The 26,769-nt window shown below is 45.5% G+C and overlaps 1 protein-coding gene across 1 annotated transcript; it reads left to right on the top strand.

Annotated features, from left to right (window-relative positions):
* Positions 1–41: 41 nt before the first annotated feature.
* On the top strand, positions 42–26,769 carry LOC133375147 (semaphorin-4A-like). Its single transcript, XM_061606712.1, has 13 exons — positions 42–138; positions 1,837–1,997; positions 3,278–3,364; positions 5,023–5,121; positions 10,081–10,192; positions 11,376–11,483; positions 11,722–11,861; positions 13,240–13,409; positions 14,031–14,181; positions 18,162–18,351; positions 18,904–19,019; positions 24,090–24,247; positions 24,985–26,769. The coding sequence occupies exons 1-13, from the start codon at positions 42–44 to the stop codon at positions 25,400–25,402; spliced, it is 2,007 nt and encodes a 668-aa protein (XP_061462696.1). The 3' UTR covers positions 25,403–26,769.

The following is a 26,769-nucleotide window of genomic DNA, read 5'->3' as shown; positions in this document are numbered from 1 at the left end:
TGTCCTCAAGGATCCCAGCTACCACCTGCTGAAAACCAACCATGAACTCCAGACGGTCTTCCCACCTCTTGCTGTGCCTCCTGACGTTTGCTGTCGCTCTGGGCGCAGATCTGATGCCAACGCTATCCTTCCTAACAGGTGAGTGACTCAAAGACGCTCAGGGACAGCAGCTGCATAAGGGGAGATGTTGAACGCTGGCCTGAAAAGAGATGAGCAAGCTTGGGATGGGGAAGCTCAAACACTCAAAGCTGGGCTGTGAGTCTATTCCTGTGAGTGCAGTGCAGTGTGGTGTAGTGGTTAGAGTGTCGGACTAGGGCCTGGGAGACCAGGGCTCAAATTCAGCCATGTGGTTCACTGGGTGATCATGGGCCAGTCATGTTCTCTCAGCCTAACCTACCTCACAGGGTTGTTGTGAGGATAAAATGGAGAGGAGAAAACCCATATACTCCACCCTGAATTTCTTGGAGGAACGGTGAGATATCAATGTAATAATAAATAAATAAAATAATATTTGGTGCTAAGAAAAGAATTTCCACATCGGGCGAATCTCAGCATTCATTCTGAAAACCCAGTCAAACATGAATATGTTTCTAGCCCTCATGGATGCAAAGATAAGCTTAAAGTTGCAGTAAAGGCTATCAATTCTGCCACGCTTGGCTTGTCATTTTCACTCTCCTGCATTGAAATTGCCTCCTGGAAGACCTGCATCATGCCATCTCCTTCAAATTCTTTCCCAAAACTTACCTTTTCCCTGGGCAACCTTCTGAGGGCCACATGCCAGTGGTGGTTAGGGCCAGAGGCAAGAGTGGGCAGCACAATCACTTTGTGCAGTAGGCTTGTTTCTAGATAGCCCTCTCTCTCCTCCACCCAGGCAAGCAAAAGGACATCTTCCAGCTGGGCAATCTGGAAAAGATGCCTTCACTGTGTCGCTAAGAATCATAGAGACAGTAATAAACAGAGGCCCAACCTTGAAAAGACAGAGGTGTGATGTGTCCAGAGTTCTCATGTCCAGGTGGTGGGGAGGCGGCCTGTTCTGGGCGGAGCTGCAAGCCCCTGGAAGGATCAGGGCCTCAGCTTGGGGGTGCTCCTGGATCCAACATTGCCACTGGGGGCCCAAGTGGCCTCTTCCCAGATCCAGCTGGTTTGCCAGCATTGGCCCCTTTTGGACATCAATATCTGGAAGAGGGAGAAGAATCATATCCAGGGACAGTGGGTGTGATCCTGCTCCCTGCTCCAGACATTGGTTATTTGCCTGTTCTTAATGCTTGGATAGGACTAGAATCTTGAGGCATTTGGGCAATCACACTGTATGTGTACACCATCTGCTCCCACCAAAGCACATTTCGCTCCAAAAGCCCATTGTGAGAGTGCTTCTTTCCCAGTGGCATCTTTCCCATGTCTTATGCTGGACACATTGCCCTGTTTGGGACAGAATTACCACCCAATGGTCATCCCTTATAAGGCGCCCACAGTGTCAGGGACCAAAAGGCATGCACTGATGCACTGACTGCAACTGAGGACCAGGAAAAGAAAAACCGAGTGCCATTGGCTCCTGGAAACCAGAACTTGTATGAATTGTATTTTGTAAATTGTATTGTTTTATTGATGTATTTTATATTGTATTTTACATTTGTGTTTTTTGTAAGCCGCCTTGAGGGCCTTTGGCCGAAAGGCGGGGTATAAATAAATAAATAAATAAATAATAACAACTGCCTAGCAAAACCCTAAAAAATGTGTGGTCCTCTAGTTAAAAGCAGGTCAGGTTGTCTCCTCCCCCAATGGTCAGTTGGCTATGCTTGCTGCACGTGTGCCTAACAGACTTTTTTTTCTCCTCAGTACACCGTAGCCGGATTCTTGCCTCATTCCAGCAAAACGGAGTTCAGAATTATGACACTTTTCTCCTGAGCAAAGACGGGGCAACTCTCTATGCGGGAGCCAGAGACACAATCATCGCCTTGGACCTTCGCAGCGCGAAATCCATCAGGCAGAAGGGTGTGGTGAGTGGAAAACAGGGATTCAGGATAAGAGATGCGTGGTAGGGATGTACTAGAAATCTGACGAATCCGGATTTGGTACCGAATTTTCCATTAATTTGCTTATTCGCTATAGCTGTGGAAAGGATTTTTATATAGTGATTTCCCATGGCTATTTAGGGAAAATATTGATGATAGACATTTCCTTTCAAAACATCTACATTTCCTTTAAAAACATTGATATTAATATCAATTTTTTTTAGGGGGAAAAAGGAATAGTAAAAGTTTTTCTACATGTGCATTGGAGTTCTTCATGTTTCAGCCCCCCCCCCCCGTCAACCACTGTTTGCTGCTAAATATTCCAACCAGGAAACTATGGTTTGTCCTTGCCTTCCACACAGATTTGAAAGAAACCATGGCTTGGAATTGGTTTATAGCCCTGAAATGATGTGAAATGGAAAACTGTGGTATGGTCACACCAGGAAATATCCAACTTTAGCAGAAAGCAGGGGAAGTTCATGAGGGATGCGGAAGTAACTCAGTTCACTACGCAACGTACTTAAGAACGCACTTAATTTACACTTTCCCAAAGCAACGTGCAAATTGACACGCAACTATCCTTCAAAAACTAGTGCTTCTTTGAATTTTGCAGTGCGATTCTCCAGCCAAATATATCTACAAAAATGTGTATATCGCAGGAATAAAAATGAACAATGAAAGAATGCAAATTGTATTATTTTATGAAAATTACATGCATGAATGTGTGTATTAGGATAAACATGCTTTAAAACGCTGACATATTTTTATGCGATCTTTAAAATAAATCACAAACTGATACAGAAATGTGGAGCATTGAACTTGAGATTAGAAAAGCAAGTAGCTGAGAAAAATAAAAACTGATGGATTCATCCATCCTTAGAGCATGCAAGCAGAGGGCTGAGCCCGATCGCTCCAAACCACTGTTTGGCATTTTGTTTCTGCTGAGTTGGTGCTTTATCAGGGACCATAATATAGAAACTATTGCTGATAAATAGGGGTGGTCTTATTCACTTATGTATTTGCTTATTGAAAAGCATTTCTAAATTACCTAATATTTTAAAAATCTCTAAGCGGTATACAAAAATACAACAGTATTATAAAAACACCATAATAATAATGAAAAAAACCAGAAATGCCCTCTTGGCTTACATCTCCTCCTTATTTGCAAAATAACTCCCCAGATGAATCGGCTGAAGGCTGAGCATTTACTCTCTGTCAATTATCACACATACCCCGCTCCGCCTTTGGCTTTTCTTTCTCTAAAGCGTCTTCCACTTTTCCTGCCACAGATCCACTGGAGCCCCACGACTGTGAAAAAGGATGAGTGTGCCCACAAAGGAAGGAAAAAAGAGGTAATGGCGTGAGGGGTGAGGATGAGGGAAGTCTCTTCGTTATCTCTTAGTTTAGGAATGTGGTTGGGGTGTGTGTGTGTGTGTGCTTCACGGACATCCACTCGGCAGCATAAAATATCTCCCATTTCTCATATATGAAAGCAGACACTGAGTGGTGGCGATGTGGAGGGTTTGGATCAGGGCCATGGTGCTGCGCAAGGGGAGCTTAACTCTTTCCCTCCTGCCTTTGGCTGGGTTAAATCCCCACCTGCAACTTGACGAATGGGGGAAAAGTTAAACCCAGCTGCACAACCAGAGACACCATCAGAACCACAAGTGATCCTGTTCACAGTTTCCTGTGTTATGTCTAGTTTGCCCCTAATATGGTATTTGGAGGGGGCAGGGAACAGAGTCAGGCATAAGCAAGTATGTACCCTAAAGCAGCACTGTGCAATCTCATTTTCTTATTTCTTTCACTAGGACCCTCAGATCCACCAACTGGAGCCACTGCAAAAGATATATGTTTCAGCAGTATAATTTAAGATGGGAGGGGTGTCCTTTTCGTTGTTACCAGTGTTAAACTACTGGGAGTCAGAAATCCTTGATAATCGACCTAAAGCCACCCAGAGATCTACCAGTAGGTCCCAATCGATCTTCTGCACACCCCTGCCCTAAAAGGAGGTCTAGAAATTAGGCCTCTACACTGGCCTTGGCCAAGGACTGAGCCCTGAACAAAACTGGGCCTATTCTTGAGAGATTTGGGCTTCGGCCAAGATGGGTTGAGACTTAAGACAGCCATGTATCACCATGGGTTGAGCTGGATGGCCTGGAGCGATCTGGAGCTGTCGGGGCAGGGCATTAGGCAGGAAGGAGAGGTAGGCATCAGAGGGGAAAATCCACAGAAAGGCTAGGACCTACCTGCTGCGTCTTCCCAGGGAGAGGCAGGTCCGACGCCACAGCTTTCCTTCCTGCCTAAGCCCTGCCGTGCAGATCAGTGCCTCTACTCCACAGCTGCTGGTCCTCCAGGGTGCAGGGTGCTCACTCACAGGCAACCTTCCTGTGGTTATCTGCGTTTCTTTGTACGCTTGTAAGATTTTCCCTACCTCAGTGGCCCTTCGTACCTTCACATGCGCCAACAGGGCAGGACTTCAGGTCAGAAGTCCAGGGCCCCACCGTGCAGCATGAGCGTTCCCCATGAGGTTCCCCATAAGCAGCAGGGCTGGCTTGCCATGTTTTGAAGTGGAGTCATACTCCCATAACACTATTTTATTTATTTTATTTATTGCATTTGTATACCGCCCCATAGCCGAAGCTCTCTGGGCGGTTTACAGCTAAAAACATTAAAAACAAATGTACACATTTAAGAACACATTTTTTAGAAAGCAATTCAAAAACACATGCTTAAATGTGTCCGTTATGTCCAGATTATTTGTTTATTTAGTTGCTCTGCTGCTCTTGCGAAATATCTATCTTTCACAGATGTGTTGCCTCTTAAACTCTTCAAGAACCGGTCGGAACTTGCTGACAGGATGGTGGCAGAGCAAGGGGCTGGTTATTCATGCATTCTTCACACTCTGGGACACAGTTGTGCTTTTTGACAACCTCCCCGTGGAAACCTCTTCCAGGGTACAAATGTAAATGGAAGCTGATTCCTGATTTTTGCCTCTTCATCTCCCCAGACGGAATGTTTCAATTTTATCCGTGTCCTGGTGCAGCTGAACGAGACGCACCTTTACACCTGCGGGACGTACGCTTTCAGCCCTACCTGCACTTACATAGTGAGTTCCTGGGGAGGGGAGAGAGGGAGGAGGGGGTGCTTCTGGAGCAGGGCTTTCAGTGTGGCTGCCCCTGCTCTGTGGAACAACATTCCTGCTGAGAAGATACAACAGGAGCCCACTGTCTGTAGTTCCAGAAACAATTGAAGGCAGGCTTTGCCAGCTGGAGGAAAAGGCGTTCATCTTGTATTGTTTTAAAACCTATTTTAGCTGTTGTTGTAGTTTCTTTATTAATGATTTTAAATTGCCTTGAGGCATACATGTAAATGGTGATTCAGACATTATTAACAACTTGGACCTCCGCATAGAGTCAGTGAAGAAATTCTGTAAAGCCAGGGGTAGCCAAGGTGGTGCCCTCTGGCAGTTGTTAGACTCCAACTCCCATAATCCCTGACCACTGGTCGTGCTGGCTAGAGCTGAAGGGGAACTATAGACCAACAGCATCTGGAGGGCGCCACATTGGCCAACCCTGGATTAAGCAATCTGTTGACTGAACTGTGACCCTGATTAATCAGGGAGCTGATTTTAAAAACATATTTTTAATGTGAAAAAATGGAAATGGACTGCCTTCAAGTCGATCCCGACTTATGATGACCCCATGAATAGGGATTTCATGGTAAGTGGTATTCAGAGGGGGTTTACCATTGCCTCCCTCTGCAGCTAGTTCTCCCCAGCTGGCTAGAGCCTGCTCAGCTTGCCACAGCTGCATAAGCCAGCCCCTTCCTTGTTCCCCACTGCCAGCTGGGGGGCAACTGGGCTCCTTGGGACTATGCAGCTTGCCCACGGCTGCACAGGTGGCAGGGCACGTAACCCCTGAGCCACTCGCTGTGGGGGTGATCTTTAGCTGGCCCTTTACACCCAGAAGACACAAGCAGGGATTTGAACTCAAGACTCTGGACTCCCAGCCAGGCTCTCCACGGTGATATACCAGCTGTTATTTTTAATGTAAGTACTTAAAAATCGACATGTGGTGCCACCTTCTTAGAAGAAGCATTCTCTCCTCTCTACCACATGGCTGGGAATACCTCTTTCTGAGAGGATGTCGTGGGTGGCTGGAGTCTTTTTGGAATTGCCCCCCCCTTTACACATGGACTTAGGATGCTGTTTTATGAGTCATACCATTGGTCCTTCTAACTCAGTACTGTCTACACTGACTGGCAGCGACTCTCCAGCTTTCCAGACTGCGTTCTGTCCCAGCTCTACCCAGACATCCCAGGGATTCACCATGGGACCTGTTGCATGCAAGACAGATGCTCTGCCACTGAGCTCCTGCCCTTTCCCTTCGTTCTCACAGAGCCTCTTGGAAAGCCTCTTTTGTGTGTCATACAGCCACACACCATCTACAACAGCCTTCCCCAACCTGGTGCTCTCCAGATGTTTTACACCACAACATACATCGGCCCCAGCCAGGATATCCATGCTAGTTGAAGCTGATCAGGGCTGTAGCACAAAAGATCAGGAAGGCACCAGGTAGGCGATGGTTGTTCTAAAAAACAAAGAGAGAATGCCTTTGTTTTGTTTGGCCATATATTCACATGCAAATTCATGCAGATTTAATGGTTATTCAATGAAAATTTGTACCTTTAATAGATAAAATCATTTTGGGTCCCTACTAGTAGTGAGGCAATGGTAAACCCCCTCTGAATACCACTTACCATGAAAACCCTATTCATAGGGTAGCCATAAGTCGGGATCGACTTGAAGGCAGTCCATTTCCATTTCCATTTCAGTAGTGATGGGCTCAGTTTCCGCCCACGCCTGGTTTCCAATTCATTCTTCTTATTTTTGTCTGATTAGTTTTTTTTAAATTCAGTTTCAAATCATCAATAGTGTGAGTGATATTTTTATCGATCTACTTTCTATTCTCTTCAAATGTGTATTCCTTTTCACTGATGTCAGTGACATATTGGTTGTAACTGTCAGACAGCAGGGGAAATGAGGTGCTGATTGTAAGAAGCAGGGGGGAAGACACAGACTCGATTATCTGCCTTAATTGGCTCTGCAGTGCTCTTGAAAAGGAAGGTAAACAGGCAATCATTACAGAGTTCAGAATAAAGATAGATTCCAGTGGAGACTCATGAATAAATAGAGATGTTATCGATAATTCTCTGCAAAGGAAAAAAATATTGGAGATCGGAAAAACGAAAAGACATCAGAGGAAAAAGGAACCAGCTTGTTAACAACCACTGGGGGCCACACTTAAAAAGGAAGCATAGAAAAGGAGAGGATTCCATACTAGTAACAACTGGATCTAGCCAAAAAAAGCTCTTCCTCTCTGTGCCCAATGGGGAGGGATGCTAGGGCCTCCTGCAGAGATGCTGTAGAGCAGAACTGCAATTGCATGTTGCATCTCTGCATTCTTTGTGACACTGCATGCAATCTCCAGGGGAGCACCCCTTGGATTTCCACACTATGTTGTTATGTGCCTTCAAGTTGATTATGACTTATGGCGACCCTATGAATCAGCAACCTCCAATAGCATCTGTCATGAACCACCCTGTTCAGATCTTGTAAGTTCAGGTCTGTGGCTTCCTTTATGGAATCAACCCATCTCTTGTTTGTTTGTTTATTTATTTATTTATTGCATTTGTATACCGCCCCATAGCCGAAACTCTCTGGGTGGTTTACAACAATTAAAAACATTAACAACAAATATACAAATTTAAAAACACATTTTTAAAAAGCATTTTAAAAACATATGCTAAAATGCCTGGGAGAAGAGGAAAGTCTTGACCTGGCGCTGAAAAGATAACAGTGTTGGCGCCAGGCGCACCTCATCAAAAACATCATTCCATAATTTGGGGGCCACCATTGAGAAGGCCCTCTCCCTTGTTGCCAGACTCCCAGCTTCTCTCGGAGTAGGCACCCAGAGGAGGGCCTTGGATGTTGAGCGTAGTGTATGTGTGGGTTCATGTCGGGAGAGGCGTTCCATCAGGTATTGTGGTCCTAAGCCATGTAAGGCTTTATAGGTTAAAACCAGCACCTTGAATTGAGCTCGGAAACATACAGGCAGCCATTGCAAGCAGGCCAGAATCGGTTTTATATGTTTGGACCGTCTGGTCCCTGTTACCAATCTGGCTGCTGCATTTTGCACAAGCTGCAGTTTCCGAACCATCTTCAAAGGTAGCCCCACATAGAGCGCATTGCAGTAATCTAACTTGGAGGTTACCAGAGCATGGACAACTGAAGCCAGGTTATCCCTGTCCAGATAGGGACGTAGTTGGGCCACCAACTGAAATTGGTAGAAGGCACTCTGTGCCACCGAGGCTACCTGAACCTCAAGTGACAGAGATGGTTCTAGGAGAACCCCTAAGCTATGAATCTGCTCTTTCAGGGGGAGTGCAACCCCATCCAGGACAGGTTGGACATCCACCATCCGGTCAGAAGAACCACCCACTAGCAGCATCTCAGTCTTGTCTGGATTGAGCCTCAGTTTGTCAGCCCCCATCCAGTCCATTGTCGCAGCCAGGCACCGGTTCAGCACATTGACAGCCTCACCTGAAGAAGATGAAAAGGAGAAATAGAGCTGCATGTCAACAGCATACTGATGACAACTCACTCTAAAGCTCCAGATGACCGCACCCAACGGTTTCATGTAGATGTTGAACAGCATGGGGGACAGAACTGACCCCTGCGGAACCCCATACTGGAGAGTCCAGGGTGCCAAGCAATGTTCCCCAAGCACCACCTTCTGGAGGCAACCTGCCAAGTAGGAGCGGAACCACCTCCATGCAGTCCCTCCCACTCCCAACTCAGCCAGTCTCCCCAGAAGGCTACCATGGTCGATGGAATCGAAAGCCGCTGAGAGATCAAGGAGAATCAACAGGGTCACACTCCCCCTGTCTGTCTCCCAACAAAGGTCATCATACAGGGCGACCAAGGCTGTTTCCATGCCAAAACCAGACCTGAAACCCAACTGAAATGGATCCAGATAATTGGTCTCATGCAAGAGTGTCTGAAGCTGGCCTGCCTCCACTCGTTCAAGCACTTTGCCCAGGAATGGAACATTTGCCACCGGCCTATAGTTCTTAAGATTTTTTGGGTTCAGGGAGGGTCTCTTCAGGAGTGTTTGGCTTTCCTCTTTTTCTACTCCCTTCTGTTTTTCCCAGCATTATTGTCTTTTCTAGTGAATCATGTCTTCTCATTATGTGTCCAAAGTATAACAACCTCAGTTTCATCATTTTAGCTTCTAGTGATAGTGCTGGTTTAATTTGTTCTAACACCCAATTATTTGTCTTTTTCTTGGTCCATGGTATGCACAAAGCTCTCCTCCAACACCACATTTCAAATGAGTTGATTTTTCTCTTACCCGCTTTTTTCACTGTCCAACTTGTAGAGGTTGGGAATGCCATGATCTGAATGATCCTGACTTTAGTGTCCAGTGATACATCTTTGCATTTGAGGACCTTTTCTAGTTCTCTCACAGCTGCCCTCTCCAGTCTTAGCCTTCTTCTGATTTCTTGACTGTTGCCTCCATGTTGGTTAATGACTGTGCCAAGGTATTATAGGTAATCCTTGACAAGTTCAGTGTCCTTGTTGTCAACTTTAAAGTTACATAAATCTTCTGTTGTCATTACTTTAGTCTTCTTGACGTTCAGCTGTAGTCCTGCTTTTGTGCTTTCCTCTTTAACTTTCATCAGCATTCTTTTCAAATCATTATTGGTTTCTGGCTTTGAATCCCATTCAGCCACAAAAGGTACTGTACATCTTTGAACCAGTTGAGCCCTCCCTATTGATCTAACCTACTTCATAAGGTTGTTGGGAGGATAAAAACAAGGCAAGGGACCTACATATGGCATTTGGAGAAAGAGAGACCTCAGGGTCAAAAGGTGATATTAATATGCAAGATGGATGTTATATCCCAAATTGTGCAATAACTGGAGATGCTTGGTTTCTGAAGGACACCTTTCCATATATTCTCTTTCCTTTGATATTTTCCTTTCTCCTTTCCCTGCCTTCTAGGACCTACAAACATTTACTCTGGCAACTGGCACAGAAGGCACCCCCCTCCTCCTGAATGGGAAAGGCGTCTCCCCCTATAACCCTCAACATCACAGCACAGCAATCCTTGTCGGTGAGCCTTTGGATATCTGGAAAGGGAGGGGATCCACTTCCTTGGAAGTCGAATGTTAGCACCACCCCAATGCCCCCTCCAACATTTCAGAGGAGAAGACAGAGGCACCCTTGCAACACCCCACTTCTCCTAGCAGGGATCATTGCCTGACCCACTTTCCTGTCATTGCTGAAGGCTCTAGTCCCACCTTCCAGATGTTTTGGACTACAACTCCCACCAGCTCTGATATCTAGGGCTGAGGGGAGTTATAGTCTAAAGCAGGGGATCCCAACCGGCGATGCGTGGGCCACCAGTGGTTGATGAGCTTCATCAGGTAGCCCATGAATGTGGCTGAAGACAGGAAACGGCACATCCATCACATTGAAGATTCGTATTATCGTAATTCTTTTTCATTCCTTTTATTTCTAATATTGTATTTGATTGTATTACCATACCCAAATTATTATATTAAAAGAAAATGCAATACCTAAGAAATTAAAGAAGCAACAAACATACAGTTTAAAGCAGCCTTTCCCAACCTTTGGGTCCCCAGATGTTGTTAGACTACAACTCCCATCAGCCCCAGCCAGCATGGCCAAGGGTCAGGAACGATGGGAACTGCAGGCCAGCAACATCTGGGGATCCAAAGGTTGGGAAAGGCTGGTTTAAAGTCATTCAGCATCCAGCACTAGCATGCTATGACAGGCAGAAAATATCTAAGTGGTCTGCCAGGGCCCTCCACAATTTTCAAGTGGTCCATGGGGGGAAAGGTTTGGGAACCGCCGACCTAGAGCATCTGGCTGGGAAAGGCTGCTCTGGTCTCCCTGCTGTGTTCTGGAAGGGCAGGATATTCATCAACCAATGAAGTTAAACTCCTGCCAGTTTAGACACCAGAAGGGTGTCATTGTTCAAAGATACGTGACACAGTGCCCTCCAGTGTGCTTAAAATATACCTCAGCTGCTGCACTGTGTGAAGTTGTGGGCTGTGCACTGCACCGACCCATGCAGGTGCCCTTCCCAACTTTTAGGGGCCCTGGGGAGGAAGCTGAATCCTGAAGGGTAACAATTTTAGCAAAGCAGATGGACTAATGAGATTTTTAGCAAGGCAACCTCAGGGCAAAAATGCTCCTGAAACTGGCTCTTCCTGGCTCCTGGGATAGCTGATGGGGAAGTAATCATCTTCTGTCCTGTCTCTGCTTTGCAGATGGCGAACTTTACACGGGTACCACAAACAACTTTCTAGGGAACGAGCCCGTCATCACTCGTACCCTGGGGAGCAGGACAGCTTTGAAGACAGATATCTGGATGCATGGTAGGAGCAGAACTCGGGCACTGGGGGAGGTGGGGAAGTTCTTTAATCACCCCATTTAGAATCCAGCAACTCCCACCAGTCACCACATTCTGGTGGCCTAGACAACTGATATGTTAAAGGATTAGCACATGCATCCAGAGGCAGTGAGACTTCCCCGGGGATTCTCGCCAGCTGGGTCATGAACCGGCAGGGCAAACTTCTAACTTCTGGTCTCTTTTTGTGGCTCCCCCCCTCCCAGGCGATGCAGCTTTTGTGGCCTCCATCCATGTCCCGACCCCCCCGGATGACGACAAAGTCTATTTTTTCTTTCGGGAAACAGGAGACGAATTTGACTTCTATGAGAAAGTGACCGTCTCAAGGGTGGCTCGTGTCTGCAAGGTGAGCCGTATCTAAGATCAAGGGAGATTTGCGGGGGTGTTTGCTTGGGCTCAGCCCGAGGCCTCTTCTTTAGCCCTTGTGACCATGGGCCGAGAGGCTGTCCCATGTCTTCACATATCTAGAATGAGAAAGGGCTTCCCAGGAGGAAACTGGAACCACAACTTAATTTTAATGATTATATTAGTATAATAGAAAGGATAAGATTTTCAGGGTTTTTCATTTCGAAGAAAAAAAGCAATAAGGTTGTTAACATTGAATGGTGGCAGAAGCTGAACTATAACAGGATCCCTGTTGAAGGAGCGCACTTGACCCTGGACACAATCACACTGAGACTCTGGCTTTCAGAAAATAATAAATTAGCATTTTGTAAAGGACAGACATGTTTAATAGGAAAGATCCCTAGTTGTGGAGATGATGCAACAAGAAGGGAAAGGAAAATCTGGGAGGCACGGAGGTTCCTAGCTCTGACTACTCTTTCCCATAAAGACATATCAGCCTTTGGTGCAAGCTGAGTTGCACCCCAACACTTCCAACAAAGGACTGGGTGGGTTGGTGAGTGGAGCAGATTTTCCCTCCCCCTCCAATAATGCTATAATTTGGACGGTTGCCCGAGTAAAGTAAATTTGGGGCAGAAAAACAAGAGGACATCTTCACACGGTACATAATTAATTTGCAGAATTCACTGTCACATGATGTGGTGATGGTCACTGCTAACTAACATGGATTTTGATTGTAAAAAACAAATACCATTGGGAACATTCACATCGGTCAACCAATGGCAATTAAATAGAACCTCTGTGTTCAGGAGCAGTCTGCCTGCTTTTATGTCCTTGCTTCTAGCCCTTCTTCCTGAAATCTCTGAAGTGGGGACCAGAATATAAGAGGAGTCCTTGATGCCCTCCAGGTGTTGTTGGACTACAACTCCCCCTATCATCATCTATGCTCACTGGGACTGGTCAGAGCTGGTGTCCACCAACATCTGCAGGCCAGCAAGCTTTGGAAGGCTGATCTAGTGACTCCAGCATTCTGCTGTTTCTCACAGTGCCCAACCAGATGCCTCTGGAGAGCCCACAAGCAGAACATGCATCTAGGGAACAGCCAGGGATTGAACCTGGGGCCTGCCTCCAGTGCACAGATGCCAAACTTTACATGGGCACAATGAGCATCTACAACTACAAAGGAAACAACCAAATTAACAGGATTAATGGTTAAAGAACAGCAGCTATCAGATGATCCCCAAAGAGCTGCCAGACAGTGCCAGGGGCTGCTCCTTAAAAGGGCTGCATCAGTCTGCTAACTGAAGGCCAAGAAAGAGGAAGCGAGGAAGGGGTTAAGTCTCCCTGGTTTGTCACTGATGCTTGCTTTCCATCCTCTTCAGAATGATGTTGGAGGAGAAAGGGTGCTGCAGAGGAAATGGACCACCTTTCTGAAAGCTTATATCTCCTGCACCCAGCCAGGGCAGTTCCCTTATACCGTCATCCAACACATTTTTGCTGTTCCACATCAGGGAGATGGTGCTATCTTCTATGGTGTCTTCACTCCTCAGTGGTAAGACTGCGAGACTTCTTTGCACCCAGTGTTTGATTTATGCCACTGAAGGGTTTTAGCCCTCCCAATAACAACTGGAGAGAAAAAATCGGTTGGTTCACATTTTAAGAGGAACCTACCTAATTTGCTCTCTGCTCTGCTCTTTTGAAATTGCACTTCTCTGAATTTAAAGCAGAGCTTGGAAAAGTTACTTTTTTTGAACTACAACTCCCATCAGCCCCAGCCAGCATGGCCACTGGATTGGGCTGATGGGAGTTGTAGTTCAAAAAAGTAACTTTTCCAAGCTCTGAATTTAAAGACCTAGTTCTTCAACTAAAATGTGTGCAAAATGCATATATTAATGTAACTAAACATACAAAAATAATTATATTACTCAAAACATTTTTGCAAGAAATGTTAGGAGAAATATGCACCAAATGTTGACAACTGTTTATGTAGACCTTAAGAGAAATATATGGAAAGATCTGAAAAGTAAGAAGCCAAAATTGACAGATTCTTCCATCTCTACCTTGGAATTTGTTTATGGTACCACAATGCGCTAACTCCTCTGAATAGAGTAACTTTCTGCATACTTAGAGCGCCTTTTTTATTGGTGTAGCTGGCTTGTATATCTGTTTGCAGGTCTGTGGCAAGCATCTGGAGTACAGCTATCTGTGCCTTCAGCCTTGATGATATCAAAAGAGTATTTGATGGAAACTACAAAGAGATAAACATGGACCTTCAACGATGGGTGGTCTATAATGGGCCAGCAATGGACCCTCGCCCTGGCAGTGTGAGTATTGCTTAGAAGTGTGTGGGCAATGCCTTGTTGAACATGGGTTTCTGACAGGGATTGCTTCCAAAATTCTCCTCCTCCTCCTAATTTCTCCCCAGATTTTGGGATTGTTGTTTTGGAGTGGAACCAATGTATTCAAACTCCTCCTGTTATTCAGGTTTTTGTTTCTGAATGTTTCACAGAGTGCTCTGTAGTGCTGTGTATGCTTGGGTTGTCACGTTTCTTGTGTCTTTTTGTGAGCATGTGAACTGATAGAAAAAGGTTGTTGGGAGGTGATAGTACATCCCGTTGGAATAAGGGAATGGGAATTCTAGGGGGTGTTATGTTTAGTTTGCCATCTCAAAACATAACATCCTCAGGCTCTCCTCTCAGTAGACCAGTGTCTCCACACATATCTTCTGTTTTCAGTAGTTCCATCCTGGCAGGTGCTGCATGACTGAGGAAGTTATTCTGTTATGACCCCATACTGCATACATAACTAACCTTATCTGGAGCTTGTTTATATGGTAAAGACAGTGTAAGGGCCCCAAGGGTTTCTGCCTTGGGATGGGTGGGTTCTAGAATCCTTTGTAGGTCACCTCTGAAATAAAGTGTGCCGTCATCATCTCCTGAAATGAACATTTGTCCTACAATAGTTCTGCTTCTTGTCTAGGGAGGGTGAGTGTCTTTACAAAATATGGAGCTAAAGAGAAATTTGTGCTGGGAATGACACTCAATAGCAAAATGTCCTGTTTGTATACACTTCCTGCACGGTGCTCTTACCAATGGACAACTCTCTTTTCTGCACCATATGAATTCTGTCTGAGGGCTTATCCACATGGGAGCATAACTTCATACTAAATACACTGTTTTTACCAGAGCTTGGAAAAGTTACTTTTTTGAACTACAACTCCCATCAGCCCAATCTAGTGGCCATGCTGTGGGGCTGATGGGAGTTGTAGTTCAAAAAAGTAACTTTTCCAAGCTCTGGTAAAAATGACAATGCCCTCTAATTTAACATTTCCACTCCCTCTGGTTGCTTGGCAACCAAACACGCTGCAATGGATTCCTTTAAAAAACGGAAGTGTGATACCTGTGTCTTCCCTGGTAAGATACAGCTGAAATACAAATCTTTGTTTGAGCAGTATTATGCTTTTGCGCACAAGTTAGGGGGGAAAAGAAAATAAAGGCACCGTTTGCAGCAGCATAAAAATGCTAGCAGAACGGGGAAGAACAGCCTGAAGTTGCTTGTCAGTCTACAGGAAACAAAATGAACTAAGGAAGGAGGAGACAGTGGGCGTGGAAAGGGGAACGATTGACACACCCACCTAAAAGCATCGGAGCAAAGCATCTGCAAGCACTAGAGATATGAAGTAAATACTTTTTCTCCTTCCCTTTTCGTATTATCAGAGGATTGGGTTAGTACAGATTTACAGGGGGGAAAGAAACTGCATGATAGCTTCTGTTTGCCGGTAATGCCATGTGACCCATGCAAATTAAAAGGGAACGTGAGTAGCACCAAACACACACTAAACCACTGTGTAGATGAGCCCTGAAAGTGTGGGATATATACAGGGCTTTTGTTGTGGGGAAATTAGTTAGAACTGAGTTTCAGTACCTCCTTTTTTGCGGCTGCGCTGCCGCTCAGGCAGGGGAGTGGAAGGAACAGCATGAACATAAATTATGTAAGGGTAGAATGCACTCAGTTTGCATACTTTGAAAAAGCTGCCCAGACAATACCAATCGACTGAATCTGGGCTAAACCATGTAGAAACCCTCTGAAAAAGGTTCATTGATTGGGATGACTTGATTCTGCAGACAATGCAAAACACTCTGGCAGAGGGAACTGAGCAGACCAACCATCCTGCTGATGGCAGAGTAGCCACTGAACACGACTGCCAATCTGCCTCTGGCTCTGCTTGGGCTCCACTGAGTCGCCTAGCTGAAGAAGCAACTTGTGCAGTTTACTGCTCTTTTGTTGTGAATTTTTTTAAATCACATATGGCGAAATAATAGCTTTCTCTCATTCAAAGGTATTTTTCAGACAGTAGATCAGCACATATTTCAGTAGATCTGTTGTGATTTTAGTAGACCTGGCAATGTCGGACTACTTTTAAGCCACCAGCTGAGTTGCGCTTATCAGACCATCTTGGGGAAAACAAGAGAAGCCCAGTGTTTGACAGGTATCAGCACAAGTTAGTCTGCTGGATATCTCTTCTAAAATATATGCTTCCTTTTTACTTAACAAGCTACCAGAGTGGATCTCTTCCAATTCTATTTTGTGTGAAGAGCAAACTGGTTTTAGGAACTCTTACTCCACCATCGATCATTGCTATATTTTGTTCCATCTTATTGAAGAAACCTTGAAAAACAATTCAAGACTCTTCTATGCAGACCTCTCATCAGCTCTTGACTCAATTGACAGAAACCGCTTGTGGTCCAAACTGCATGCTCTTGATATAGATCCTAGGCTGTTGATGCTGTTCCAAAGTTTGCATCTAGATACCATAGCTCAAACCAGAGTTGGTAGGACTGGCCTTTTATCTGACCCTATTCCAGTTAAGAAAGGTGTCAAATAGGGATGTGTTCTGCGCCCCCTCCTTTTTAGCCTTTATATAAATGATCTAGTCAAACTGCTTGGGAATTTGGATGCATGTCCTCCAGCTATAGGAAATAGGAAGGTCAGTATTCTCTTATATGCAGATGACATGATTATTTATCATTAACAAGGGTGGCCAGAACAAGCAGATGAATTTGTTGGCTAAATATTGTCAGCAGGAACAGCTTGTTACCAGCCTCTCAAAAACTAAAGTGGTTGTATTTGGTAAGAGATCTCCTATATTCTATTGGTCAATTTTTAATAATCCTATCCAAAAGACTAAATCATTTGGCTATTTAGGAGTCCATTTTGCAACAAACTCCTTTTGGAGAGTTCACATGGACGCTATTGCTATTGCTGTCTTCCTTGTCTTTGTGACATAGAACCAAATCGTCCACATAGGTCATGATAAGTGTCCATCTATTATTCTTGAACCAGTGGCCAGCCTTTCCTTGCGTGAATCTCTCCTTAAGTAGTAGTTGGTTTAGATTGCCATTCCAGGCCCTAGTGGCTTCCTTCAGGGATAAGTGCTTTTCTGAAGCTTGCACACCAGCCCTTCTTTCCCAGGTTCTTCATCTTCACAGGAACAAAACATGGATTCTTACAGAGCTACCAAAAAGGAGAAAGACCATTGGATGTAAATGGGTCTTTACAATCAGACAAGGTGCAGTAGGGGATATCCAGCGCTACAAAGCTAGGCTAGTTGCTAAGGGATACCCCCAAAAGTATGGTGAAGATTATTATGAAACCTGTGGTCAAACACACTTCTATAAGGACACTCCTCAGGATTGCCGCCTCAAGGAAGATGCAAATTCAACACCTGGATGTAAAGACAGCCTTCTCAATGTCTCCATATAAGAAGGCTGTCTTTACATGCTAATGTCTTGTAGACTGAAAGGTTGGATATGCACATTTTAAGTAAACAAACAACCAAGATGTTCCCAGGCTCCCTACTGGCTGTTACCAAGGCCATAGTGACGGGGTACCTGCTTTGCCTGTAAAAAGGTCCCCGATTCAATTCCTGGAAAAGACCCCACCTAACTCCTTGGAGAGGTGCTACAACTCAGCATAGATTTGGGGTAGCCAATGCAGTGCTCTCCATAAGTTGTTGGACAACAACTTCCCACATCGCTGACTATTGGCCGTGCTGGCTGGGGCTGATGAGAGTTGGAGTCCAGCAACATCTGGAGGGCACCACATTAGCTACCCCTTGATATCTAAGGCTTCAATACTGAGCTAGAAGGACCAAGGATCTGACTCAGTATTAGGCAGTTTTCTGTCTCATAATTTTTGGGCTTCTTCACGATGGCTAGTCTTTCTCCATAGTTGGAGGCAGTATGCCTCTCAATATCACTTGCTTGGAATCACAAATAGGGTTCTTTTTATGTTCTCCCTCCAGTGTTCTGCCACCCCACCTTCAGACAGCACCCTCACCTTCATGAAAAGCCACTACCTGATGGATGAGAAGATTAAGCCAATCAATAACCATGCTCTGCTGGTGAAACACAATGAGATATACAGGCAGATTACGGTACACCAAACTCGGAATGCCTTGGGAGTTCCCTATAATGTGCTGTTTCTTGGGACAGGTATGGTTTCTTCCTGCAGTGGTAGAGACTAAGTTGTTTTGTGACAAATAAAGAGGTAACAATGAGGGCTGCGACTTTCAGCCGGCTAATGATCTGGAGTGAATTGATTACAAATCTTTTGATTAAAACAAGGTGAAATCTCAGAGACTGGCTATATCACATTCATCACATCAAAAGGGTCCAGATAATATGCCAGACTCTGAGTTAAGAATTCTAATGCTATACAGCCCTTTGGCTGCCTTTCCCCACCCATCTTAGCTCTCTGTGCTTAGCGGCTGATTTCCCCTTAGAAATTGGAGGAGTGGGGAACAGATCTCCCCTCCCTCCTAGGACTTACTTCTCCTTGACCAGCCAGTCAATTACAAAGTCATCTCCCAGAACATCCGGGGGGGGGGGGGACTTGAAAGTAAAGATGAGGGTGGGCTGCAAGAGAGCTTTCCTCATCCGCATGCCTCCTTTTCTCTCATAATTGGACTCCCACCACCCACTTGATGGGAACAGGTCTGCACCATCTCTAATTTGCGACTCATACCTTCATTTTTCTTTCTGCAGACAAAGGTGCCCTTCACAAAGCTGCGGTAGTTGATAACAAGGCTCATATGATTGAGAAGATCGAGCTGTTTGAGGAGCCAGAGGCAGTTCTAAGCCTGGTGCTGGCCCCTGAAAAGGTGGGCAGCCTCTGTTGGCTAGGAACTGGAGGTCCAACTTTTGAAAGGGCTGTAGCTCAGTGGCAGAGCATCTGCTTTGCATGCAAAAGGTCCCAGGTTCAATCCCCAGGATATCCAGGTAGGGTTGGGAATGTCCCCTGTCTGAGGGCTCATCTAAACGGGAGCATTTCTTTGTAGCAAATACACTGCTTTTACCTTCACTGTTCCTTTTAGCTTCACTGTTCATTTGCACCATTTATTATTTATTTATCATTTGGTTTATATCCCGCCCTTCCTCCCAGCAGGAGCCCAGGGCGGCAAACAGAAGCATTAAAAACACTTTAAAATAACATAAAAACAGACCTTAAAATACATTAAAACAAAACAACTTTAAAAACATTTTTTTAAAAAGCTTTAAAAACATCTTAAATAAAAAGCGTTAAAAACATTGTTTAGGGGGAAAAGGTTTAAAAAATATATTAAAAAGCAATTCGAACACAGATGCAGACTGGGATAGGTCTCAACGTAAAAGGCTTAGTGAAAGAGAAAAGTCTTCAATAGGCGCCAAAAAGATAACGACCTTTGCCTGTCTAATATTTAACGGGAGGGAATTCCACAGGGTAGGTGTGGCCATCTGCAGTTCCTGGTCAAAGGTAAGCTGCCAATCGTTTTTTTCCTATTTATACCAGTAAACATTCCTCTGGGAAGGATTAGTGTCACTGTTTCCTTGTAGCCCCGCCTTCTAATTATACATTTCCACTCCCTCTGGTTGCTAGGTGACCAAGCATGCTCAGTCTGTTCTATCAGCTACAGTAGATTCCTTAAAAACAACCCTGGAAGTGCAAATATCTATGTTTTCCATGCCCATGGTTGGTAGAATACAGCTGAAATACAAACCTTTGTTTGAGCAGTGTTATGCGTTTGCGCACGTTACAGGAAAAAGAAAATAAAGGCACTGTTTACAGCAACATAAAGAAGGCCAACAGAACGGAGGAGAGTAGCACACAGGAAACAAAATGAAAGAAGGGGTGAGGAAATAGTGGGCATGGAGAAGGGAACAATTGACACACCCACCTAAAAGCATAGGAGCAAAGCATCTGCACCCACTAGAGAAATGGAGTGGAGATATTTTTTCCTCTCCTTTTCGTATTATCAGCAGATTGGGTTAGTATGGATTTACAGGAGGCAAACTGCATGATCGCTTCTGTTTGCTGGTAACGTCATGTGAACCAGGCAAATTTAAAGGAGATGTGAGTAGCACCAAACACACACTAAACCACTGTGTAGATGAGCCCTGAGAACTTGAAGTGTTGCTGCCAGTCAGTGAAAACAATAGTGAGCTAGATGGAGCCAGTTGTCTGATGTGGTATAAGGCAGCTTGCTATTTAAACCAGTTTTTAAATCAAAACCATATGGACTAAAACCTTACTTTATTTGGAGGGGAAGAGTCAGGAAAAGATTTCTGACTACAAACCTGGGGAGCTGCTGCCAGTCAGCACTTGTTGCCACTCTGCATTTAAAACATCCCTGGACAGCTGATATACAACAATAAAATATAAATAAATGCAGATATGACGAAACTCATTAAAAAACATAGAAAGCTGCCAAACATGGTAGGGGAATAAAGCCTGTAAGGGGAGGGTCGTGTTAGTGGTGCATGAAATTATGCATGGTGTGGAGCATGTGGACAGTGAGGAGGTTTTCTCCCTCTTCAGGAGGGCCAAAAGGAAAACACTTCTTCCCACAGCAGCACAGAGTTAAAACTGTGGAATTTGCTACCACGAGAATCAGGATGGCTGTGGAATATCTTCCAAGGAGGATTGTTCCGACTTCACTCTGGCCTCAGCCAGCCCCCACCTGCTTGCCTGCTTAAACCAGTCCAAGAGATGGCACTGCCTGTTGGCTTCCTCCTCACAGAATCATAGAATAGTAGAGTTGGAAGGGGTCTATAAGGCCATCCAGTCCAACCCCCTGCTCAATGCAGGAATCCAAATCAAAGCATTCCCGACAGATGGCTGTCCAGCTGCCTCTTGAATGCCTCCAGTGTCGGAGAGCCCACTTCTTCTCTAGGTCATTGGTTCCATTGTTGTATGGCTCTAACAGGAAGTTTTTTCTGATGTGCAGTTGAAATCTGGTTTCCTGCAACTTGAGCCCATTATTCCGTGTCCTGCACTCTGGGACGATCGAGAAGAGATCCTGGCCCTCCTCTGTATGACAACCTTCCATGTACTTGAAGAGCTGCTATCATATATCCCCTCAGTCTTCTCTTCTCCAGGCGAAACATGCCCAGTTCTTTCAGTCTCTCCTCACAGGGCTTTGTTTCCAGTCCCCTGATCATCCTTGTTGCCCTCCTCCTTAGTCTCAGGTACAATTCAGAAGAGAGGAAGATGGAGACAAAACTAGAATTAATTGGCTCGGCCTATCATTGGCTCTGGCTCTGCCTGCTGTTGGTTTCCTGGCCTTCTGTCCCACCAGTACCAATGGGCACTAGGCACCACTCCTTCCTCCCTCATCTAGTGGTAAGCCTCTAAATACCAGTTGCTGTGAATAACGGAAAGGAAGAGTCCTTGGGGGCTTCCAATCAACATCTGGCTGGACTCTGTGAGAATACTGGACTAGATAGGCCTTTGGTCTCATTCAGCAAGACCTTTCTTATATTCCTAACCAGTTGAAAGCATGCTGGTCAGCTGGGCCATATAAAAAAAGTATTTCCCGCAACATCAGATTTGGCATTAGCTGAGGTTTCCTGCGGAGGACATTCTACACTTTTCTCAGAAAGTCCTCTCAGGGGCTTCCAGTGATGACTGTGGGTTTTGGGTGGGTTCATGTAGATGAAAGTGGCCCTTTCTATGGTTGCCAGGTCAGAAGCATCCCAAATTCTGAAATGTCAGGGGTGGGCCCTAGTGATGTCACAGGGCAGGCGCTAGTGATGTCATTAAGCATGATACATTAGGCATCAACCACAGTTGCTTGGAGCATACAATTCAAACGAAAACATTTCTCTGATTCAAAATTAAGATAGAAATCTTAGCACAAAGATGGAGCCTGTGTAGGGAACATTTAATCTAGCCTACCTGCTTCTGGAAGAAGGGTTTAAGTGCCCTCAGGCCAGGCCAGTCACCAGAAGGCCATTGTAGGAAGAAAGGAGCCTAGTGTTGTGGAGATGTTAGATGGGAGCACTCAGGAGTAAAGATGGCTGCCCCGGAAGGCTGCAATTGTAAACACACTTACTAAGGGACTAAGCCCCATAGAACTCAGTAGGATTTACTTCTGAGTAGATATGGTTTGGATTGTGCTGCTGGTAAAGCTTCATTAGGGATCCCCTGCAAAGACATCCATATCCAAGCAGGGTTGGCAACCCCCTGCCTGAAAAACCCCTACCGCTACTGAAAATGCCCCCCCCATGTCCCCACCCACCTCGATTCCAGTGTTGAGACAACACGGAACAGGGCCCTGCCTGAGTGTGTACAGGGGAGAGTGATATGGAGAGTCAAGGCAATCCATTATGATTAGGATTATGAGTTATTAATTCTCTATCCCACCCTTCATTCCAGATGGAGCCCAGGGTGGCAAAAAGGGACGAAACACCGAAAATATCTTAAAATGTCATGAAAACATAAAATCTTAAATACATTTTTAAAAAGAATATGTAAACACATCTTTAAAAGCAATTCCAACACAGACACAGACTGGGATAAGGTCTCTACTTAAAAGACTTGTTATCCTGATCTCAAACAGTCTAAACTAATCGTGCCTGTCCCTGACAAAGCAGGTGGGGGCTGCCTGGCAGCAGTGGGTGTGGCCATCTCCACCCCCAACCCCACTCTGCCATGCACACAGGCAGGACACGCAGAGGCACAAAGCCTCTCCACTACGCCGGCTGATCTGTGTAAATCAGCTGCTTGAGGTGGTAGCATCACTCCTTCTCTACTTGTCAAGTTATTGGCCCCATACTGGAAAGGGAGCGATTTCAGTCTCCCTCAAGGCACTTTGCCCATTTCCAGCACACTTCCCACCCCCTTTTTGCTACTGCACTGAAAATTGGTGGGGTTCTTTGATGGGGGGAGAAAAATTTGGTTGGGAGACTAAATCAGGGCCCAGAATTGGGGATTAGACACCCGAGATCTTGAGCTTTAAAAGTCAGAAGAATCACCTTGATTTGAGTTTAGAAATTCCCTTATTTGAACCCTTCCTTCAGACTTCCTATCCTTTAGCAACTATCTTTATATTGCTCAGGACTTCTTCTCAGCCCTTAGCTTGCCCTTGCGTGAGATTTTAATCCCAGCCAAACGGACAACTTCCCCTTCCCTCACAGGAGTTGGAATGCAAACTAAACACTATCCTTAGTTAACATTATGTGCTATCACACCTGCTCAGCCAACCACTGTTCACACTCTCACGTGGAACACAACAGGGGTTGTAAAGTGCCTCAGCCCTCAGCGCTGTACATTAGGCAGGGCAGAGGCAAGCAATGGGGAGAACAATAGACCTGTGACTCTTACCTTTGTGGACAACTGTCCAGCCACGCAGAAGTCAGAACTTTCCATGCATGCACACCTTTTTTTTTGTCCTCCATCCGGGCAAGCAAGAGGCACTGTCAGTTCAAGGGCACCTTCCAGCCAGCCAAAGGCACTCAACTCAAAGAAGGCATGGCACGGGGCCAGTGAGGCGAGAGATGTCTGGCCTGAAGGGGCGTGTGTGGCCTTGGGAATTTTCTGACAGCCAGACACAGAGGGTCACATTCAGCCTTCAGGCCTCAGGCTTCCCACCCCTCGTGGTGTTGTTCGATTTTTATTTAACTAACCTTTACTTTTAATTTTGGGTAACATACAAATTCATTTAAAATGTATTCATATAAAGAGAATAAAAGTGTAGAAGAGGGGTGGGGAACCTTCTTAAGCTTGAGGGCCGCATTCCCTCATTGACAGCCTTCTGGGGGGTCACATGCCCGTGGTGGGTGAGATCAGGGACAAAAGTGGCAATGAGTCCCACAAGTTAATAGTACACCAGTTGAGGAAAGACTGCCTTTTGCCTGTCCTTCTTTGATGGGTCCCTGATAACACTGATAGATGTCTGTCTGTGTATTCTCAGGGGATCGTGTATGTGGGGTATTCCAAAGGAATCCTACAAGTCCCAATTGCCAACTGTGGCAAACACAAAACCTGTGCTGACTGCATTTTAGCGCGAGATCCTTACTGTGCCTGGGATGGACGCAACTGCAGATTCATTCTGGATTCCACAGATAAAAAGTGAGTATTTGCAGGATAGACACAGGTCTGTGAAAGCACATAGGAGATGAAAGGGTGGCCTTCTTAAGCTGTGGACACACTGATCGCTTCAAAAGCAGTGAGAATGGTCTTGGCGGGACACATCTCCCTTCCCCACTGCTGACTTCAGATCTTTCAGGACAGCCCACAGCAAAGTGTTGGGCCAATCACAGCCTCTGCCTGACCCTACAGCTAAGCATTTTCATTGGCTACACTTGGAGGGACAATGGGTTGATCTACCAATCAGTTCAGAAACCTGTCTGAACCTCAATTTTAAAAAAAGACAGTGGAGCTGATCCAACCAGGTTTTAGAAGGGAAAAGAGGCGGAATTTGACTAGCATCGTGTGCCCCCTTTTTCAGAAAACAGATGTGGAGATGCACTGGAACTGGCACAATAGTGTGTCTCTACCCTTTGTGTGTGTGTGTAGTTTGGTTTGATTTACATTGTGAACTTACCTAATTTGCACTCCAGTTCGCTTTGTGCACTGAAATGGAGCCGTCTTTTAAAATTCACACTTCTTTGGATTTTGCAGTTCGGTTCTCCAAAGTGCATGCATACGCGCTTATATTAGTGAAAACAATGTACTTTAATGAATTAAATTAGGGAAATTGTTGCAACTTCCCTAATATTAGGCACAATTGTGTACAAAAATCCCAGCTGCTTAGTATATAATCCCACCAGGCAGTTCTTATTTTCTTGTGTTCTCCCTTTTCCTAGGAATAACATGAAGCAAGATATTGACACAGCAAAGCCAGACAATGGGTGCCTGCGTAGCAGCGGAAAGGGCGGAGCCTCACCAAAGTTAATGTTTCTGGTTGTTGGGGTGGCCATGGTTTTCTTCTCCTATCCCACCAAGCTGAAAGTGAAAAGCAAAGTGCAGGGGTGCAGGGCTCTCCCCAAAGCCAATAAAGCATCATCCAATAAAGCATCATCCAGTCAAGAGACGGTCCTGCCCAGTGGCAGGCAGAGAGCTCCGCAAGGCAGCCCTTGCCGGGAAACTGCCGGCAGCTTCAGATTCTGTTGTGTTGAAGTGGGGGAGCCTTTTCAGGATCTCAGAGCTGAGAGCATCTGCCCGGACCCTGGCCTGGCATACAGGGATGACTCCAGAGGAGCCGTGGCAGTGGAGGGGATCTAGCCTGATTTAGCTCATCCCCCATCAGCGGGTGTCAAGAGCAACTTTCAGAGATCACACCGGCTCTCACAGGCAACCTAACAAGAACAAAAGTCTTGGCACTACTGTGAATACTGTTCCAACACGCCAGCAAACAACATGGCATTACCCCTGCTCTGACTTCAGGTTTTCTTCTCGTTTGTCCAATGCCATGTAAAGCCCAGGACCTAGCACCAGGAGCCTGGCAGAATCCCTCCTGCTCATTCAGGTCCCTGTCCCCATCTCCGTAGGCAGTAGTGGGAAAGTGTCCCCATGTGTTCACTCGCAACCAAATCCATATATTTCTACTTAAGTTCAGTAAACAAATGGACGCTGCCGCCAGACACCAGAGCTCTCCGTTTTGGAGATGGTAAGGAATAAAGATGAAGGTGGGGTGAGATGGTGGGTCAAGGCTGCTTATTTGGCCTTCCTCAGTGTTCTTCACACCGCGATGCAACAGCTGAGCAATGCCTGGGTGGTGTGCGTGACTGCAAAAGAAAGGGAGGCTACAGAGGAGTAGATCTGATATGAAAGGGAGGCCGCTTCTAAGGTCACAACAAGGGCAGACTTCCTAGGGGAAAGGAGGGCATCTTCTTTGCAGGGCAGCTCTACCATGAGACAAAAATGAACTGACAGACATGGGGTACTGTTGGGGGCGGCAGAGCGGGAGACTGAGAAGCTTAACCCACGGCACGGCCTCTTCTGTGCAAGGTTCCCCGGAGTTAACAGGGATACCCAACAATTATTGCCCCTGAGGTTGTTCCCCGTTTATCTTTGCGACCTGACCCCGTGTATGGCTCATGTGGTCTTGTGAGATATTTAGGGGTCAGATGGGGATGAAGAAGGTGATACGGGTCCATACTCTGCCTACTTTAAATGAAACAGAAAATTTTAGTGCCTTATACCATTGACCCATCTTGCTCAAGAGTATCAAGACAGACTGGCAGTGGCTGTCTCAGGGTATCAGGCATTCCAGTCCTGACTTGAGGTGTCAGAGATTGAATCTGGGGCTTTCTAGTCTACCACTGTGCTGTGGTCCAATGCCTCCACCTTTCTAAAGAGTTCTTCCTCACACTTTACAAACATGCTAGAGGCCTATTTTACCTGTCTTCAGCAGATATGTGTGCACTCTGTTACAATTTTTTTAAAAAATGCACCAGGGCCCTCAAAATTCTGTGCCAGGAAAAACTAAATCCTGTTTGATTGCTATTTTTATTTTTTTTCATAATGCTGACATGTTTCCTATTCTGCATAATTTATGGTGGTTTTCTGGGTGTGTGGGCAAGGGGGAGAAAGCCTGAAGGTTGCCCTCCCCATAAAAAAAAAACTACCACTACCTCACCCGACACACT

This window comes from Rhineura floridana, chromosome 22, assembly GCF_030035675.1.
Source record: "Rhineura floridana isolate rRhiFlo1 chromosome 22, rRhiFlo1.hap2, whole genome shotgun sequence".
NCBI classification, from domain to species: domain Eukaryota; kingdom Metazoa; phylum Chordata; class Lepidosauria; order Squamata; family Rhineuridae; genus Rhineura; species Rhineura floridana.
The sequence above is the reverse complement of the archived record's forward strand: the minus strand, read 5'-3'. Positions and strand labels throughout refer to the sequence as shown.

Excerpts from the sequence above, each read along its gene's own strand:
- LOC133375147 (XM_061606712.1), top strand. The coding sequence starts at position 42 with ATGAACTCCAGACGGTCTTCCCACCTCTTGCTGTGCCTCCTGACGTTT. Across the intron at positions 11,862-13,239 it reads GGGTGGCTCGTGTCTGCAAG|AATGATGTTGGAGGAGAAAG; the intron begins GTGAGCCGTATC and ends CATCCTCTTCAG. Across the intron at positions 18,352-18,903 it reads TGTGCTGTTTCTTGGGACAG|ACAAAGGTGCCCTTCACAAA; the intron begins GTATGGTTTCTT and ends TTCTTTCTGCAG.